Source organism: Salarias fasciatus, chromosome 18 (assembly GCF_902148845.1).
Source record: "Salarias fasciatus chromosome 18, fSalaFa1.1, whole genome shotgun sequence".
Taxonomy (NCBI): domain Eukaryota; kingdom Metazoa; phylum Chordata; class Actinopteri; order Blenniiformes; family Blenniidae; genus Salarias; species Salarias fasciatus.
In genome coordinates this window covers 24090217-24109160 of record NC_043762.1, presented here as the reverse complement: position 1 = coordinate 24109160, position 18944 = coordinate 24090217, and the positions used below count along the sequence as shown (strand labels likewise).

Sequence of the window (18944 nt, the reverse complement as noted above, 5' to 3'; positions counted from 1 at the left end):
AGGACACAATCCAAATAACGGCTACACTTTTCAAAATGTGATACAGATTATGATCGCTGCAGCAGGAATACTTCTCATCTTAGGAAGGGCGGCTGAGGAGTGCAGCATTTTAAACAGTTTCAGATCTGACCCCCGATGCACACTGGATGCGGTCCGGCTCCGGAACGGCTGCGGTCCGGACACCGCAGCTAATCCGTAGTCATTAAAATCAAAGCTGTGGTGCACACCGCTCGCGGTCCGGCTCCGGAGCCTCTGTGGAGCTCCGGTCTCTTTCCACAAGGATCCTATTTTTCCGGACGCCGGAGCCCTACCGCGTCACCCCCGATGCACACTGGATGCGGTCCGGCTCCGGTCCGGCTGCAGTCTGGCTCCGGTCCGGTACACCGCACCACTGTGATTCACACCGCCTGCGGTGTCTCTGCAGTCCGCTGGAGAAGGTTGCCAGATCTGTCGTTATCCCCCGTAGACAATTTGAAACCCGTTTTACTCAATAGAAAGCAGCCCAAACCGCCATCTCAGATGGCAATGCACGTTAAAACCGTATGTGTATGATAAAAAAAAACACGTCATAAACACATAATCATTTCATATATGTATACCGAACCGGAGCCGGACTGCAGCTGGACCGTAGCCGGACCGCATCCAGTGTGCATGAGGGGTAAAGCAACAACTTCTGCATTCGACACAGTTAGCATGCTAGCACAGCATCAGTAAGCGACTCATCTGCCGCCAACAACAAATTAACATTTATTACAACATCAAAACAAACACATACCAAAGTACCGAAAACTGGTCCCGTTGAGTTTCGGTACTGATTCCCGTATCGATCCAAATGTGATCAGTACTCATCCCAAGCTTCCTTCTGGTTTTAAAGGCGTCCATAGTTGCCACCCAAGCAACAAAAAAATCATACCATTGCGAGATTGTTGTTAATGAAGCTGAAAGAAATTATGTCAAAATGAAAAAAAACACAGATCATGTACATAAACCAAATGGAGAGGAAAGTCATCAAAATGAAGCCAAAGCCAAAAACTATCCTAAAATACAGCAATTTCCAATGCCAGCCATGTTTTTCATTGGAGTCAGGCAGAGGGATGACAGTCACTTGATCTGAGGTTATGCCCACAGGAAGGACTGGGCAGATTTATGAAGCAATGTAACTAACTTTGAGGTGTTTTTGTGAAATGACTACATTTAGTATATGCTGTGAACTAACATAGGAATAACACAATGTAGGCGTAAGACTGGGTTTCCTTTGGACCAGATGATATCTTGTGATTTTGGGCTCAAGCCAGAAATCCTGAATGGGACCTCCCGAGTCTTTCATGACTTGATTTCTTTATGAGATTTAATGTGGCAATAGTTTCCCAAATGTTTCATAAGAATACAGCTTCTCACCTGTGTGAGTTCTCATGTGGACCAACTTATTCCACGGATGACTGAAAGACTATCCACAAATCACAAGACTAAAGTTTCACAATTGAGTGAGTTGTCATATGGACTCTAAAACCAGACCGGTCACTGAAACTTTTTCCACACGTTTCACAAGAAAATGGCTTCTCACCAGTGTGAATTCTCATGTGGACTAACCTATGACTCTGATGCCTGAAACACTTTCCACACGTTTCACAAGAATACGGCTTCTCACCAGTGTGAGTTCTCATGTGGACTAACCTATGACTCTGATGCCTGAAACACTTTCCACACGTTTCACAAGAATACGGCTTCTCACCTGTGTGAGTTCTCATGTGCTGCAACAAATTACTCTGACGACGAAAACATTTTCCACATGTTTTACAGGAATGTGGCTTTTCACCTGTGTGAATTCTCTTGTGTACTCTAAAACCAGACCGGTCACTGAAACTTTTTCCACATGTCTCACAAAAATATGGCTTCTCACCAGTGTGAGTTCTCATGTGGATTGACTTATGACTCTGGTGCCTGAAACACTTTCCACATGTCTCACAAGAATATAGCTTCTCACCAGTGTGAATTCTCATGTGGTTCAACTTATGACTCTGTCTGCTGAAACATTTCCCACAAGTTTCACAACAATATGGCTTCGCACCTGTGTGAGTTGTCATGTGTAATCTCAAACCATATCGGTTACTGAAACTTTTCCCGCATGTTACACAAGAAAACGGCTTCTCCCCTGTGTGAGTTTTCATGTGGATCAATAAATCACTCCGACGAATGAAACATTTTCCACATTTTTCACAAGAATGCGGCTTCTCACCTGTGTGAGCTTTCTTGTGTATTCTTAAACAAGACTGCTCACGAAAATTTTTTCCACACATTTCACAAGAATATGGCCTCTCACCAGTGTGAGTTCTCATGTGGACCACCTTATAACTCTGATCACTGAAACTTTTTCCACATGTTTCACAAGAATATGGCTTCTCACCTGTGTGACTTCTCAAGTGGCGTAACAAATTACTCCAACTTCGTAAACATTTTCCACATTTTTCACAAGAATATGGCTTCGCACCTGTGTGAGTTGTCATGTGTATTCTTAAACCAGACTGGTCACGGAAACTTTTTCCACACGTTTCACAAGAATATGGCTTCTCACCTGTGTGAGTTCTCATGTGATTTCTCAAACCAGAGGTGTTACAGAAACATTTCCCACATGTTTCACAAGAATATGGCTTTTCACCTGTGTGAGTTTTCTTGTGCTCCAACAAATGACTCTGCCTACTGAAGCTTTTCCCACATGTTTCACAAGAATATGGCTTTTCACCCGTGTGAGATCTCATGTGTGCTTTCAAATCAGAGGGATAACTGAAATTCTTTCCACATGTTTCACAAGAATACCGCTTCTCACCAGTGTGACTTCTCATGTGGATCAACTTATGACTCTGTTGCCTGAAACACTTTCCACATGTTTCACAAGAAAATGGCTTCTCACCTGTGTGAGTTCTCATGTGGACCAACAAATTCTTTCGGTTGTAACTTTCACCACAGATTTCAAAAACTTTCTTTTTATCAGTGACAGTTTCTAAATTCTGACATATTTTACGGACAGTTTCAGCAGATGTTTCCTCACAAAGAAGCTTATCACATTCAGCCTGCTTCTCTGACACAGGAATTTTTTCCACACGCTCACTAAGAAATATGCTGATTTTTTTTACCTTTGTATTTATCGTTGATTCCAAGTTATGATATTTCTTCACGTCATGGACTTCAGAGTCATGAAAGAGGAACTGATTAGTGTCCGGTACTTCTTCTGGTTCACTCAGGTAACTTTGCTCCTCAATACTTTCTAACTTCAGTGGAAGCTGCTCTGCCTCCTGGCTGATACCCAGTTCATCAGTCTGTGGAGGTTCTGGTTCTTCTGGTTCCTCTTTAAACTGTGGAGGTTCTGGTTCTTCTTTGATCTGGGGAGGTTCTGGTTCTTCTGGTTCCTCTTTGATCTGTGGAGGTTCTGGTTCTTGCGGTTCCTCTTTGATGTGTGGAGGTTCTGGTTCTTGCGGTTCCTCTTTGATGTGTGGAGGTTCTGGTTCTCCCTGCTCTCGACAGCAGCTTGTTTCCTGTTTGAAGAGCTGCTCCTCTCTACAGTCGTGGTTCTGTGGGGGCTCTGGAGGGACAAAAAGTACATGATAATAAGAACAGGAATGCTACAAATGATTATTTTGATCATCAACAAGTCAACTAGGGCTGAAACGATTCATCAAATAAATCGAATAATTCGATTATAAAAAAGCTTCGAATTAAATTCTGTTGCTTCGAGGATTCGTTTATTGTGTGCAGTGAAACTACCGTGAAACCGCTAGCGTGTAGTGCCCGGAACTGAAGCGCAGCATGTTTCCACACGAGAGTGTAAGACGCACGGACATGTCGGAGCAAGCAGATGGAGCACAGCGCGGTGAAACGACGCGAGAAATGGAGCTGCGTCAAAGTACAATTGAAAACAAATGGGAACGCGCGTTCCACCAGTGACGAGATGCGGACACGTCGGACGTGGCGTGTTGTCGCCACGCAGACGCGTTTTTGTGGCGTTGAAGAGCAGAATGAAGAAAATGCTGGTGAAAAGGAGGAAGGACAACAAAGAAATCGCCAGAAAATGTCAAAAGTTTGGGACAACTTTAAACGAAAAAAAGGGAAGAGCTCGGTGCAAAGTTTGCACTGCCGAGCGGAGCTGGCGTATTATAACAGCACCACGTCGATGCTAAAAAAAAAAAAAAAAAAAAAAAAAAAGTGACTGTATTCTGAAATTGCTGTTGTGCACTCCTTTGAATGCACTTTAAAATTTTAGGGTAGCTGTCAGTTTAAAAAGGTCAATGTGCTGTTTTGGACTCAGCCTGAGTATTATTATTTTTGTTTGTTTTTTGCACAAGACAGATGGCAAATTAATATCAATAAGAATTGTTTGATAATACTGAATATTGCCTGCCGTGCTTGAAGTGTTCTTTAATCAGCTTTCATGTGCATTTTTTTTATAATGAAAGTAAGGCCTTAGCCCTCTCTCAGGTATTTTATTTATTTTTTATTCAAATAATTTGTGAATTTAAAGTGTGATTTAAACTGAACCAGGAGGAGGAGGCATAGTCGAAGTGACACTGAATCAAAACAAACCCCAACAGTTTCTTGGTGTGGAGATCAAAGTTTCTTATGGGTCTGTAAAGGAACCAGAGTTTGTTTGATTTTGAGATTACATTTTGGGCAGTTCTTTTACCCGACAACAACTGATCTGAACTGAAACTGAAGTCAGAAACTTGTTGATTTGACTCAATGTCATATCCAGCATACCAAACCTTTACACAGTCATGTTTCCTCAGGTTCTGGCTTGATGCAAACACGATGCTTTCAGTTTTATCTTAATTTAAAGCTTGGGTTTGCGATCTTAAAGGTCTAATACACGATTTTCTCGAAAAGACGAAGCCCCACGTCTGTGACTCACTTTTTGAACAACGCGCATGCACCAGACCATCCGCCCGGCTCTCCTGCTTCTCCCAGGAAACGCGGAAGTGTACGAGCGCGATCTCCTCTTCTCCGACGTGCACGGCTCTGTTTACAGTTTCTGCGATCCTCCTCGCTCATAAATAAAGCTTTTTTTTCCGAAACAGTTACAGTTTCATTATGTCAGACTCGCCATCGGTAAGTACTAGCTCAGAAGCTCACCGGCTACATAAACACTCAATGCGCATGCGCAAAAGTGAGAAGCTGATTGGGCGCCAGGACGTAGAACCGCCTTACGAAAGCAGCTCGTCGGAATGATTGACAAACAGACCCACCAATTATTTAGGTGATCCACCCGGAAATCAAAATGTTGTATTACACCTTTAATTCGATACATTTTTTAAAATACTGGTTAAAATGATCTTTATGACCTGATGGGAAGCAATTCATAGCGTGTTCTTAAAGTAGAGCGGAAAATATCCGCTATCTACAGTAGGAGTAAAACAGGAAAAACAGGAACCAACAGTCTTGCAGGGACACCTTGGTTGTAAACCAATCAAATCCCTTCGCCATTCTGCCAGCCCCCTGCGCGTACATTTCAATGGTGTGCACTGGCCCTGGTTCAGTGCGCACGTTGCCAAGCACTCTCGGCGCTCGCGGCTCGTGTGAAAAATAGAACGGAGCGGGCGCAGCGCTCCCCTGAGCGTTGTGTGTGGGCAGTCAGATAGGTTAACATGGGAGGCGATCAGAAACTCCGTGCGCAGCACTTCCACGTCCAGTGCGTTCCCCCCGTAACAGCGGTGCTCATGCATGTAAGTGGGTGCGTCCCATCAATGGGGTGGGAGCTGGGTGGGAGCTGGGCGGAGCCTTGGGGTGATGCTACTTTCAAATACCAATCTACTTTTCCTACTAACTATTCATGAACCATAGACAGTTCCACACTAAGAGTCTCTTGCACAACAGATATGTCTTTTCCAGACACCAATAATGTCGAGTCATCAGCGTATAGTGACAATTTACATTTCACTGCTTCAGACATAACGTTGACAGAAATGAGAAACAGCAAAGTCCAAGAATGGAACCCTGTGGTACCCCATATGTTATTGTCCTATGAGATGACGCCTCACCACTCACATCGACAGCCTGTACACTGCATGAAAAGAGGGATTTTCACCAGGAAACAGCACTGTAAATGGTCATGACATTTCAAGTTAACATCTATAAGAAGTCATGACATTTCAAGTTAACATCTATAAGAGGGGATTTGCAGTCAACAACGAAAGCTACTGGAATATTGGCGTGGATGTAGGGCTGGGCGGCAGTGATGGGCAGTAGCGAGCTACAAGTAGTGGAGCGAGTAGCTTTAGTTACATTTTTCAGTAGCGAGGCGGTAGCGCCGCTCCATTTGAGTCAAGTAGCTCTTTCTGTAACAAAGCTATTTTTAGAGCCAGTAGCGATGGACGCTACACGTTACTGTCTCGAGTGTCCAGAAGAAGTCGGCTGTTTTGTGTGTGGGGACAAAAAAAAAATCTACGGTGACTGGTTGGTTTGCATATGACGACTCACAGTTGGGTAAGGTTACCCAATCAGAGGCAAGATAAGGCAGGTCATGCCACTCCAACCAGGAAGCAGAGTCCTACACCCATATTACCAAACGCACATGTGAAATGACGACGAGTGAAGACAAAACAAGCAAAAGGGACGGAAGAACAACCGGATAATGGCAGAAGCAGAAAGCACTTGTCCCTCTGCTGACAGGAGGCTTGTTGAATTGTTTGCAGTTTGTTTTTTAAAAAGTACGCCGGCCCTATCTCCAGATGCATTTACCTAATGATGAAGACGCAGTTCTCAGATTCCACGGACACACTATGTACCGTTAGAAAGCTTAAATTCTCATGAATCCATCGTATAAACCACTTTCAGATGTGATTACCACAGCGGGTAATATAAACACATTTGTCCAACAAACAGCAAATAAAGTAAACAGCGCAACTCACCTTTGAAAGCTCATAACTGATCACAGATGAAAATAATCCAGCAAAACTGCCACAGTCCAAACGTATGCATCCAGACAAAACTAGAAAGTATAGCATTTTGTCCAAAACATGTCTTGAAATAATAATAATCCAGAATTAGACGCGCCACCACGCGCGCACGCAGCGCGTTTCTTCGTGTGCGCGTCCTATAATAATCCATACTTTTATCAGAAAGTCATGCTGACCTATCCAATATGGCGACTGAATGGTTTCCGTTGCTTATTCGTCACATTTCAACCAATCAAGTGACTCATCGCTGCCTTCGAGGACTAACCAGCCAATCGTTGCCGAGATTGATGGACTTTCGTCATCTCTCGTCATCGCTCTTCGTCGATGAATTCTGAGCCAATCACGTCGGAGGAAACGTTTGACTGGCAGGGCTGGTAGCCAATGAGCTTGCTGGATGGACCGACAGCGCTGTTTTGGGTCTGCTGAGGGCTGAAAACTGGGGCCTGTCTGTGCTCCTCTCAGTCTGAGTGCCTTATCCCACACTGAAGCCTATCTGAAGTGAATTTTTGAGTACTTTATGAGATTTTGGAATGAAAAGAATGTAAAAACGGGCTAAAAACCAACATATATAACTGTACAGAGGGCATCCAGAGGGTATACAGAGGATGTCCAAAATTGACACTGCCAGGGCATAGCAGTACAAACACATGTGTGAAACGCTCATTTCTTGTAGTACTGCTCTGACATTTCGACCTGAACTATGTAAGACCCCAGGCTTTAGCAAAATTGTGTTTTCAATCTCTCACAGTGCTTCCACACTTATTTCCAGGTGTTTTATGAGGGAAAAAAATGCAGGCGAGAATGAAATTCATCCTAAATCAGTGTGTTGCAACATAAGTAACTCTGTGCCAGTAGCACCTAGAGCAGGGGTCGGCAACCCTTGGCACGTTTACATGCCACCCATATAATGGCTTATAAGGCAGAGCGGATGTGTCATGTAGACGTCTGAGTGGATCTGCTTCACTCTGAGCGGATTGTATTTCGGAGCCGATTGTACGAGGTGGTGTAGACCGATCGATAACCCGCTCCGTGTCTCATATAAAAGCTGCCTGACAGCGGAGCGAAAAAAACGGGGGATTACCGTATTGGCCCGAAAATAAGATGACTCCGATTATAACACGACCCCTATTTTTCAAAGATCATTTTGTGAAAAAAAAAAAAAATGCTGAAGACAATAAGGTCACTCATAAAACAACTTTTTATTATATAATTATTATAAACTCAAAAACTCACAACTGAGAAAACATTTCACGATATAAAATGAAAAAAAATATTACTACAGTATTGAATGAAAAATATATTCTCTTTCTCAAAATAAGAAACGATAAGCAACAAATAAGAAGCCTCAAGGGGTCCAAACTGCATAAATGATGTAAATAACTTCCCAGTGCCTTCAGCTGAATCAGGCTCTGGTGGTGGACATTCCGTCTTTCCGTTTTTCAGAGACGTATTCACTCACCCTTCTATCAGTCTCTCTGAAGCGTCGCTCTTGGGACCACGGAAAGCTTTTCTCATAGTGTTAGCATCTGTAGGCGTTTTTTCTGTGCTCTCCAATAAGAACGAGGCTCTGCTACACCAGATCTCCTGGCGGCTTGGCAGTAGTTTGATGACTCTGCTGCGTTGATCACCATCAGTTTAAAGTTGGTATCATAACTTCTCCTCTGTTGTTTGCTCAGTTGTCCAGTGTTCAAGCCCCTTTGTTCCAGATGATCCGCCATTTTTCATCAGATCATCTGATCTCATTTCATCGCTCCACTGCCTCTCTGGTCAGTGATACTTTGGCTCCATCTAGCGGCGCGGATGCGTATTGACCAACTACCGTAAGTCCGCGATTATAACACGACCCCACTTTTTAGGATACAATTTCTGGAAAAAAAACATCGTCTTATATTCGGGCCAATACGGTATTTGTTCCACATGCGCGCCCCCGTACGTAGTCACGTGACGACGTGCGCAGTAAACGGGAAACAGGACTGTCAAAAACAAGCAGAAAAACATCTTTTTAATAAAAACCCCGAGAGAAAAAACACTGGAGAGAAGAAATGGAAGCAAATCGCGCTACAGCGAGTTGTTTAAAGAGCTCCATAGCAAAAAACGAGCGATCGCCCCACCGGTGTTATGGATTAACTGGTTCCCGTGTTAACGAGTGACGGCGGACTTCTGTGTAAACACATGCCGATAACAGCAGCTGTTAAAGTAAGACTCATAAAAGACTTTAAACTTACACATTCACTGTAACTGTAGAAAACCGACGTTCGCTAGATCGACTTCAAGTCTCATTCATCTATTGGTCACAAGTTAACACGGGCACCAGTTAATTCGAAACATGAGCATGCAGAGCACAAAACACAAAGTTTATGAAAGCACTTTTTGGAGTAACAGAAAAAATATCTTTAAAGATATGTTTGTATCTGCTTTATCTGAATGGAATACATTTCCAGGTATGTTGGAAATCTTTTTGTATTTTGTGTTAACTTGCGTTTTAGTTGATAATGGCACACACATTGATGAGAAAATTTTAAACTGGCACTCCATGACAAAAAGGTTGCTGACCCCTGACCTAGAGTAATTCTGCACTGGGTGAAAATACAGGTTGTCAGCTTTGAAATGAGACCCCAACCATGCATGTACTCCAAACAGTTCAAGAACAGCATTCAATTTACTTTCTGTACATCTTCAGTAGAAATTTCGGGCGGAAATTGCCTGGACTTTATAAGCTTAATTAACGGTTGTAAAAAAAAAAAAGTAGTGGGACTGTAGCTAGCTACTTCTGCACTGTAGCTTGTAGCTTAACTTGCTACATTTCTCTGGGTTAGCTTTTGCTGTAGTGAAGCTATATTTTATCAAGATTAACTTGTAGCTTAACTTGCTACATTTTCCAAGTAGCTTGCCCATAACTGCTGGGCGGTATAAACGGTCTAAACCGTATGCGATACAAATTTGGCCCACGGTAGGGATTTTGGTCATACTGCCCAACCGTGATAGCACATGACTTCCTCCAGGTGGCTGTGACAAGGTAACAGCCCTCCTCACAGAAATGAGACTCTCATGTGTGTGACAGTGGGGAATGTGGCAGAAGTGAGGAGTGGCATGACTGCAGCTGGAGTGTGGGTAGTGTGGTACCCACAACCCGCTGAGGACATAACATCTCTCATACAAGCAGAAACGCCACAAAGTACTCACCACACACACTTCCTCCTCCTCTCTGTCCAGCTGATTCTATTCTGAGCGTGCCTGCTGTACAAGCTGTATTTCACCTGGCTGAGGCAGGGAGGAGCAGTCCATGGTGTGAGGGGGAGCACGATTGTGTATTATTGTAAATATTTATGTTCTGGGGAATTCATTTGTGGGGACGGCCATCTTTGGTGCATAATTAAATTCATATTTTCATTTATTTTAATATATCACTGGGGACTTTGTAAAAATATTTTTGTAAATAATGGTAAGGTGATCAAACCACCCCTCCTAGATTTTGGTTTAGTCCAGCCTAGGGATTGGTTGATTAGGCCTGGGCTGGATGTATTTAAAGGTGCTGTAGGCAGGATTCCGCATCTCCGCCATCTTGCTTAGGGTTACCTAAGCAAGATGGCGATTTGACCCATCTAAGATGGCGATTTGAAACCCAGCACAGCCAATCCTGTCCTGTTTTCTCTGACATCACGCCCTTATGCAAGTTAAGCCCCTCCCACAAGAACGCGTGACGAACGCCCCTCGACCAATCACGGTTAGAGCCTCAGGGGCTCTTCTGATTGGTCAAAGATACCTGGAGCTGTGAGATTCCTTTTCAGCTCAGAACAGAGACAGATGGAAACGCTGCACCCTCATGGTAGTGCAATTATGCTACACTCCTAAAGGATTATCAATGGATACTCTAACATTTAATCCAAAGAAAACACAGAAAAATTAGCATTGACGAGCAAAATCCTGCCTACAGCAGCTTGAAGGAGGACCATGGTTAAGGAGGGCAGAGGGAGCTCCTGTGAGGCTGTCAGTCTGGAGAGGTCTCAGCCAACAGCCTGTTGTGAGGGTGTGCAACTTTGAAAACTGCAAATAAACAGAAGAATTTTCAAAGAACCTCTGAACCTCCACCTCGTTTCTCTGCAAAACCTCTTCCAACCCGATCCAGTCAAGCTGATCCCAAGTAGGGGTGACCACTCGGTCCCTCACAGTGGCAGTAATGCAACTTTTTAGATGCCCAGTTCCCCAAAGAAGAAGTACATAACAACAGCAATGGCGGCGAGCGGAGAACAGACAGAGGAAGAGCTCGTGAAAAAGATTAGTGCAACATCTAAAACAGCGATCTGTAACCGGCGGCCCACTGGCCGAACATTAATATCTGGTTCTCCAGATGATTTTGAAAATCTAAGGCAGCTTCTTCACGGAGGCAGTAACACTGTCCAATAACCTGTCAGCATCCAGCTCCTCCTAAACCTCCTTCATTACCTGTGGAACACCTTGAAACCCTCTGATTCAGTGAACAACCTGAGCAGTGCAGCTCATACTGCCTTCAGGGACACTTTGTAAAAGTAGCCTGCTGATAGATGCCACCGGTGCCTCAGTCAGCTGTTAGCTTAGCTGTTAGCCACCAACGAACGGGGATCAGTAATAAAAAAAAAATTTTTAAAAATGGCCCAACGCCAAATCAAGTTGCCAACCCCTGATCTATAATCTGGACATAGTTTGGATTCAAAGTAACTTGACTTCTGTTATTTAATAGTTTAAAAACTACTTCCTGCTTCCATGCTTTTACCATGTGCTATGGTAACCATCAAGAAACTGTTATGCTGTAATTTGTATATCAAATTATACTGTGATATATGACGTCTACCGTGTAAGGTTGAAATTAAGGCTGCACGATTAAACGATTTTGAATCGTAACTGACTTTTTGGGTTAAGACGATGTTAACGAGTGGGCATTTCCTGGGAGTTGGTAGTTGAATGTCATTGGTTAAATTGCATTTGGGGGCGGGGCTTAGCCTGAGATCTAAAGCATGGATAGGTGAGAGGAGGGGCAGCAGGTAGGGCTGGGTACCGTTAGACATTTTTCGGGTACAAGTACTTTTTCGATATCTCACGTACGGTACCGGTTCCTGAACGGTACTTTTTTCGGTACCTGCCTTCACGGCACACAGACGATGCCATGACTGCATTTGCACTTCATGCCACTAGGTGTGCTGTTTGCACGTTCAACCTTATTTTACACAGACACCACAGAGGAAGAAGGGTGCTGCAACCGCTGCAGGCTCTCTGCATGTTGTTACAAAGAGTGTGAGCCGGTAAGACGTGGTAATATGTTCAATTATGCAATGCACTGTTTTTTCATTAAAAGAGAAGAACTGTTTCGCGCATGTTTATTGACCGCGCAGCCACATTAAGAACCAAAACTGATACCCGTACGCACGTCTCTTGTTCGGTACCAGTATATACCGAAGTTTTTCAGTCGGTACCACTGAGGTACCGTTAAATGGTACACAGCCCTAGCAGCAGGTCCATTCGTGTGAAGTGAAAATCAAGTCATGAGAGGAGCGTTGCAGTTGGGGCCAAATAAATATTCAGGTCTCAATCTAGATACATTGACCAAATATTCAGATATTCAGGTGAAGCCTGACATATTTCCTCTGGAGAGAAAAAGGAGATGATGCGTTTACTTCACTATAATGCTGTGGTGTTGCTGGAATTACACTTCCACACCAGAGGGGGGCGCTGCGTGGTTGAGTAGAAGTAGAGAGATACATAACAGCCACAAACTCTGCTTCTGTCTGTGATGGCTAAACCAAACACAGCCAGAACCATGGAGATCCTCCACCAGTCACATTCATGTGTTCATTCACATGTTTCCATACCTGTTCTGTGTCTGCGCTGACCATCAGTCTCCATCTCGTTCTGGACCACAGTTTCTTCAAACACGCTGAATATTTCCACAGCAGCAGCAGTTCGTCTCTGGCTGCTGAAGTCTCTCAAACAGTGGTGGGAATTGTCACTTTCACCATCAGGAACAGTCACCTCAACAAGCTCTTCCTCCTCTTTCATGTGTGGAGCTTCATGTTCCTCCTGCTCCATACTGGAGCTCATCTTCTGCTGACCAATGTGTTGCTGTGGATTCTCTGGAGGGAAACAAGACAGAAGTCACTGATGTGATAGAGGGGAAGATTTTACACTGATGGATGGATGAGACAGGACAGACTGCATTTAAATACAAACATTTACAAATGAAAAGTCTGCTCATTTAAAGAAAACTGACAGTAGTGGGCTTCAAAGAATAAATGAGAAAAAATGTCTGGATGCAGCATCAGCTTCAGAGTGAAGTGATGAAGGTGAACAGAAATTCAGGGGATGGACAGTGTTCCATGTAAATAGACTTTATTCTCACACTAATAAACCCGAGGCAGTTCCTGATGACTTTACAGAAAGCGGAAAATATATGCTTCACAAGAATTTCATAAAAAATGATGAAGCTAAAAGAAGGACGACTCAAGATTAGATTTTGAAGAGACGAGGAACACAGACAAGGAGAAAGCTGTTAAAAGAGACTGAAAACAATATTTGGCTCTGCTGTTGGTGACATGCAGGAAAATATCCCAGAACAACAAAAGGAAGCAATCAAATTCAAAATTTACCAACTACTTTATGAGAATGTTCAGCCAGATAGATTGTAGCTGATGTCTCATGTAGAAATCAAACATAGATACAAGTTATATCTACATCCTTTTTTTTATATATTTTATTTTTGTTGTCTCAGTTTCTGATAAGGAAACAATGTTGCTGGTTCAAGAATGTTACTTGCATGAAAACAGTGTTGAATTTCTAATTCAGTGCAGTCCTGTATGTTCTTCTCTCCTCTTCAGCAGACATTTTCTAAGCTCATTCTCCTGTCAGGGTACAAATTCCTGTGGTGTCAGGAAGAAGGACTTCAAGTCATTTCAAGCTAAAGTTACAGTCCCAGCTGCTCGTGCGTTGTTCAGACGCTCAATGTGCAACAAGTTGTTGTGTCCTGCTATACCACCTCCCTCCACTAGTCTCCATTCACAGGATCACCCGCAGATGTTGAGCAGTAGAAGGAGAAGAGCTACTTCCTCTACTCTACTTTAGCACTGTGCTACACATGTGTTTGGGATAGAGCTGGGATTTATGGCTCTTTGAAGGGAGCCGGCTCCTGAGGAGCCGTTCATTTGAAAGAGCCGTTCAAAAGACTGGCTCCCCGATGAACGTCACATGACTCTATCAGAGATATTACCCTCATTAGTGTAGAGTCAATCCGTTACTTCCTGATAACTGACACGGTCACTGTCAGTTATGAGTTGTTATCTGGCGCTTTATTTTGTTTAATGACACAGATTTAAGAGATTTTTTTTTCTGATACACATTACATTGTGGCTTACCTTGCACGTGGTCCCCAGAAAAGAGCTACAAAATGCTCCCACTGAGCTCCTTTAACTGAGCATTTCATGGTGTGTGTGTGTGTGTGTGTGTGTGTGTGTGTGTGTGTGTGTGTGTGTGTGTGTGTTCCATTGCTAAAACCTCTGATAAAGCGATAAATACGGTCTTACAATTTAACTGGTTTCCTTGTTAAATAGTGACTGACTTCCTTTAGCACTTCCATGTTGAAATCAGACTCATAAAAGGTCGGACACGGCTTTTTGTCTGGTTTTTAACATTTCTCAGCAACAAGGGACAAGAAAGAAAGCCAGTCGCCAATTAATAGGGAAACCAGTTATTCCAAAACACCGGCTCAGCTCTGGTTTTGAGACACTCCTCCTCCGCTAGTCAGCTACTGCATTCAGGTGACTGGAGCGAGCGGCAGAAAACTGAAACTCCGTCATTCACATGAAGGCAGCAGTAACAGCTGGACTCAGGAGACACTCAGGAGACACGTGAAGGACGCATGGATAATTTGCACAAAGGAACGGCTCTCAGACAGCTGTGAACCGGCTGTCATCGTTCACTTAAAAGAGCCGTTCAAACGAACGACTCGTTCATTGAACGTCACAGCACGAGTTTGCGATACACTGCCCCCTGCAGTTTGGGAGCAGACGCGCGACGAGGAACAAAGACACACAGCTTCTATCGTGCACGTTCCACGCCTCACGTTCACGCACAAAGTAGAATCCAGCCGTTAAAGCTGCACAAACCACAGTAACGTTAGCATGCTAGCCCAGACTGAGTGGCAATAAATCACTTCTTCTGTTTTCAAACAGCTCAAGCACCGTTTCCACTCTTTCTGACACACATGCTGTTTAATGCTGAAGCTTTCTGCTTTCAAATCACTCCTGTTGTTTTACTTTGAACAACAACTGCAGCTGCAGCCTCATTTCTGTCTGCTGGCTTCAAAACAAATGGAACAATCCTCCACCACTCACATTCATGTCTTCATTCACACTTTTACTAACCTGTTCTGTGAGACTTGATTGGAGGTTTCCACTTCTTACTGAACCACAGTTTGTTCACATTTCTCCAGCAGCAGCAGTTAGTCGTTGCTTGATAAACTCTCTCAAAGCCTGAACTGAACTCATTGTTGCTGCACGAGATGAAATATTTCCTCTGTGAGAAACGAGTCACACGACAACACAGCTTCAAACAGCCTCCAAAGTGGCTTCTTCTCTCACTGTTTCCGGAGGATCACAAACAGCGGTCAGCTTCATACTGACATCTAGTGGACACAGAGGGAACTGCAACTCATCAGCCTCACCTCAAACAGTTGCAGCTCTTTTATGAACGGACTGTCCTGTGTGTTTTATAACTTTCAATTTAATCATCATCACCTTTGAGACAGAAGCATTTAATTGAATGATTTCAATGACAGACAATACGTGGAATTTCTGATCATGTGTAAATTCTCCAGACCTATTCCAGGAATCATTTGGGGAACCATAACAAACCGATCACTGTCAAAGTTAGAAACTTACATAGAATGTAATGTTAATGCACAACACCATTTATTAACAATCTAGTAAATTTAATTACTTTCTGACTTTTTCAGTCAGATTGGTTCCCTGTTTACAGACATTTGACACCTTTTACAACAATGGGGTATTTTCACAGCTTCACTACTTCCTGAAAATAGCTGTGCACATTCATTTCCTGTCTTACATTATTGGCCAAACTGATTAATCCAGGTGTGTCTGGTTTAGACTGCTGCAACAAGACACACCTGGATTAATCATTTTGGCCAATAATGCAAGACAGGAAATGAATGTGCACAGTTAATTTCAGGAAGTAGTGGAGCTGTGAAAATGGCCCATTCAGACCAGCATGGATGACACTATCTAAAATACACAAACCATCAGTGTATTTCATAGTTTGTCTGTCATGTTTCTCATTCAACATCTTGTCTGTCACGTCAGAGCTGCTCAGGATAAAAGCTTAATGGTAAAATAACTGGCCATTATAAGACAGAGAAAGGAACAAGTGCTGCTGGGAGATGAAGATCCAACCTGCTGCTCTCACATATGTCACTGTGACTTGATGAGGAGGAGGGACTTCCTGTCCAAACAGAGAAACCTGACTGACACCATGAGAAACCATACACACTTTACAAAGTTTCTTTTGAGGATCACCGAGCACTTTTAGTTGATGCTTTTAACGTCACTGCTGCTCCTCCATGCATTTACTGGTAAGTCTACAATTCATCTCGTTCTCTTCTATTCGCTGACAGCTGGATTCACATTGCATCATTTTTTCAATGATACTTCAATGTGAGTTTAAGAACGTCTCATTCAACCTGCTGTCTTCACAAAATGTCTCACTGACCAACAATCATTGTTTCATCTCACTGGATTTGTTCTTTGACATCAAGTTGTGAACAAACTGGTTGGAATCTCAGCTGCAGTCCAGCTGTTTGTGTCCACAGAGTAACAGTGTTCAGGGGACATTTTCCACTGTCTTCTCCTCTCAGCCTCATGGACAATGTTTATCTAATGGGTTCATTTTCTCCACTTTCTCCAGGACTAACAGCTGCAGACACAATCTCTCCTGACCAACAAGAAGTCAGTGGAAGAGAAGGACAATCTGTCACACTCTCATGTACAGTAGCTGTCAGACAAGAGAGAGTTATATTTATCTTTACTCGTACAGACATCATTCAGACCTTCAAGCTCCTCATTTTATACTCTGGAAAGGAGCCAAAGGTTACACAAGTGAACACATTCCCGATGGTCGATATGGATCCCAGACATCAGACTCATCACTGAGAGCCTTCCAAAGCTAACCCTGGCAGACACAGCTCTCAACAACTGTGCTCAGACACAGTGATCCAAAGTGTAGAAGAGGCTGAACAAAAAGCTGAACACAGATATGGGACTCCTCTTCAAAGAGGAGGGAAGTGGGATTCAGCACACAGCTGAACAGCACACACATCAGATGAATTCTGCTAATTCCTGTTTGATCAGAGTCACTGTGGTTCCAGCTGCTCTTCAAACACTCTGTTCACTGTGAAACCTTAACTCTTTAGTTTCCATGTTCTTCCTGTGTTTTTTCAACAACGGGGACTCCATCTGTTCGACTGCTGTGGTTGGAGGAGTTCCAGATAAGACTCAGAGGTGAAATTACAACAAACATCAATGTCCATTTAAAAATAAGGAACTTACACTGATAATTATATTTGGTGATTTATTCACAACATAATTTAGAACATGTTGGTGGTCTGACAATATCAACAGGAAACACACAGTTCCAAAGATGGTAGGACAACATCAAAATGTGAATAAAACAAGATGGAATGGTTTGAATTTCTCCAAAACTTTATTTTAATTTAATTCACAATATAACATACGAGGTAACAGAAAGGTCTGATTTCTTCACCATAAATTGATTCAGAATTTCACGAAAAAAGCAACTTCTTTTGATTCTGATCAATACCATATCTCAGAAAAACACTGACAGAAAAACAAATTAAAATAAATGGATTAACAAGCTGAAGGTTTTCCACTGGATGCACTGTACTTGCGGCTCGACAAGGGATGGGGACCGAATTCGGTATACTGTTATCAGTACTGACCGAATTTGGACATGAACACAGCATTGCACACACAAGAGTTAGTTACAGAGTGTTCAGTAAACACAGCAGCATGGCTGATAGGACGCGATCCAAATCACGGCTCCACTTTTCAAAATGTGATACAGATTATGGTCGCTGCAGCAGGAATACTTCTAATCTTAGGAAGGGCGGCTGAGAAGTGCAGCATTTTAAACAGCTTCAGATCTACAGCTACAACTTCTGCATTTGACACAATTAGCACAGCATCTGTTAGCAACTGATCTGCTGCCATCAACAAATTAACATTTATTACTACATAAATACACACTAAAGTACCGGAAACGGTGACCGCTGACTTTCCGTACCGATTCCCGTATCGATCCAAATGTGATCGGGACTCATCTCTTTTCTCAACATACAGCAGCCAACACACAAAGGATTGGACGGAAGATGACGGATTCATCATGCTACAGATGACCGGATGCCAGTCCCCAACTCCCCCTTGCACTCCACAATGCATGAGCATCTGGTGGGAATGGCAAACCTGTGGAGCTCCAGATCTGCTCTGAATTGACTGTAAAATGGGCTTCAGCCCGTGACACAAAAACAACTTCGTTCTGGTTTCAAAGGCGTCCATAGTAACCATCCTAGCAACAGAAAAAAAATCTTAGCATTACCAGAGTGTTGATGATGAAGCTTAAAGAAAGTATGTCAAAATGAATAAACTACTTCAGAATATAGTCATTTCCAATGTCGGCCATGTTTTTCATTGGAGTCAGGTGGAGGGACGACAGTCACTTGATCTAAGGTTGTGCTTATAGGAAAGACTGGGCAGACTAGATGTAGCAATGTGACTAACTTTGAGTCACTTTTGTGAAATGACTACATACATATGCTGTAAACTAACATAGGAATAACATAATTTGGAGTCAGACTGGGTTTCCTTTGAATCGGATGATACATTGTGATTTTGGGCTCAAGCTGGAATTCCTGAATGAGACCTCTTAATAGAGTCTTTCATGACTTGA

General features: G+C 43.1%; 2 protein-coding genes across 2 annotated transcripts in view; both read right to left on the bottom strand.

The window, feature by feature from the left end:
• Window positions 1–1466: 1466 nt before the first annotated feature.
• The window catches only part of LOC115406113 (gastrula zinc finger protein XlCGF71.1-like), a 143270-nt gene continuing 125792 nt past the window's right edge, over window positions 1467–18944 (bottom strand). Inside the window, exon 3 of the mRNA XM_030116018.1 lies at window positions 1467–2060. Within this exon, the coding sequence (XP_029971878.1) occupies window positions 1467–2060 (594 nt within the window). The remainder of the gene's footprint in view (window positions 2061–18944) is intronic.
• Window positions 2233–10229, bottom strand: LOC115405336 (oocyte zinc finger protein XlCOF19-like). Its single transcript, XM_030114896.1, has 3 exons — window positions 10202–10229; window positions 2444–3076; window positions 2233–2270 (listed from the first exon to the last, which is right to left on the bottom strand). Exons 1-3 carry the CDS (start codon window positions 10227–10229, stop codon window positions 2233–2235), a joined length of 699 nt encoding a protein of 232 aa, XP_029970756.1.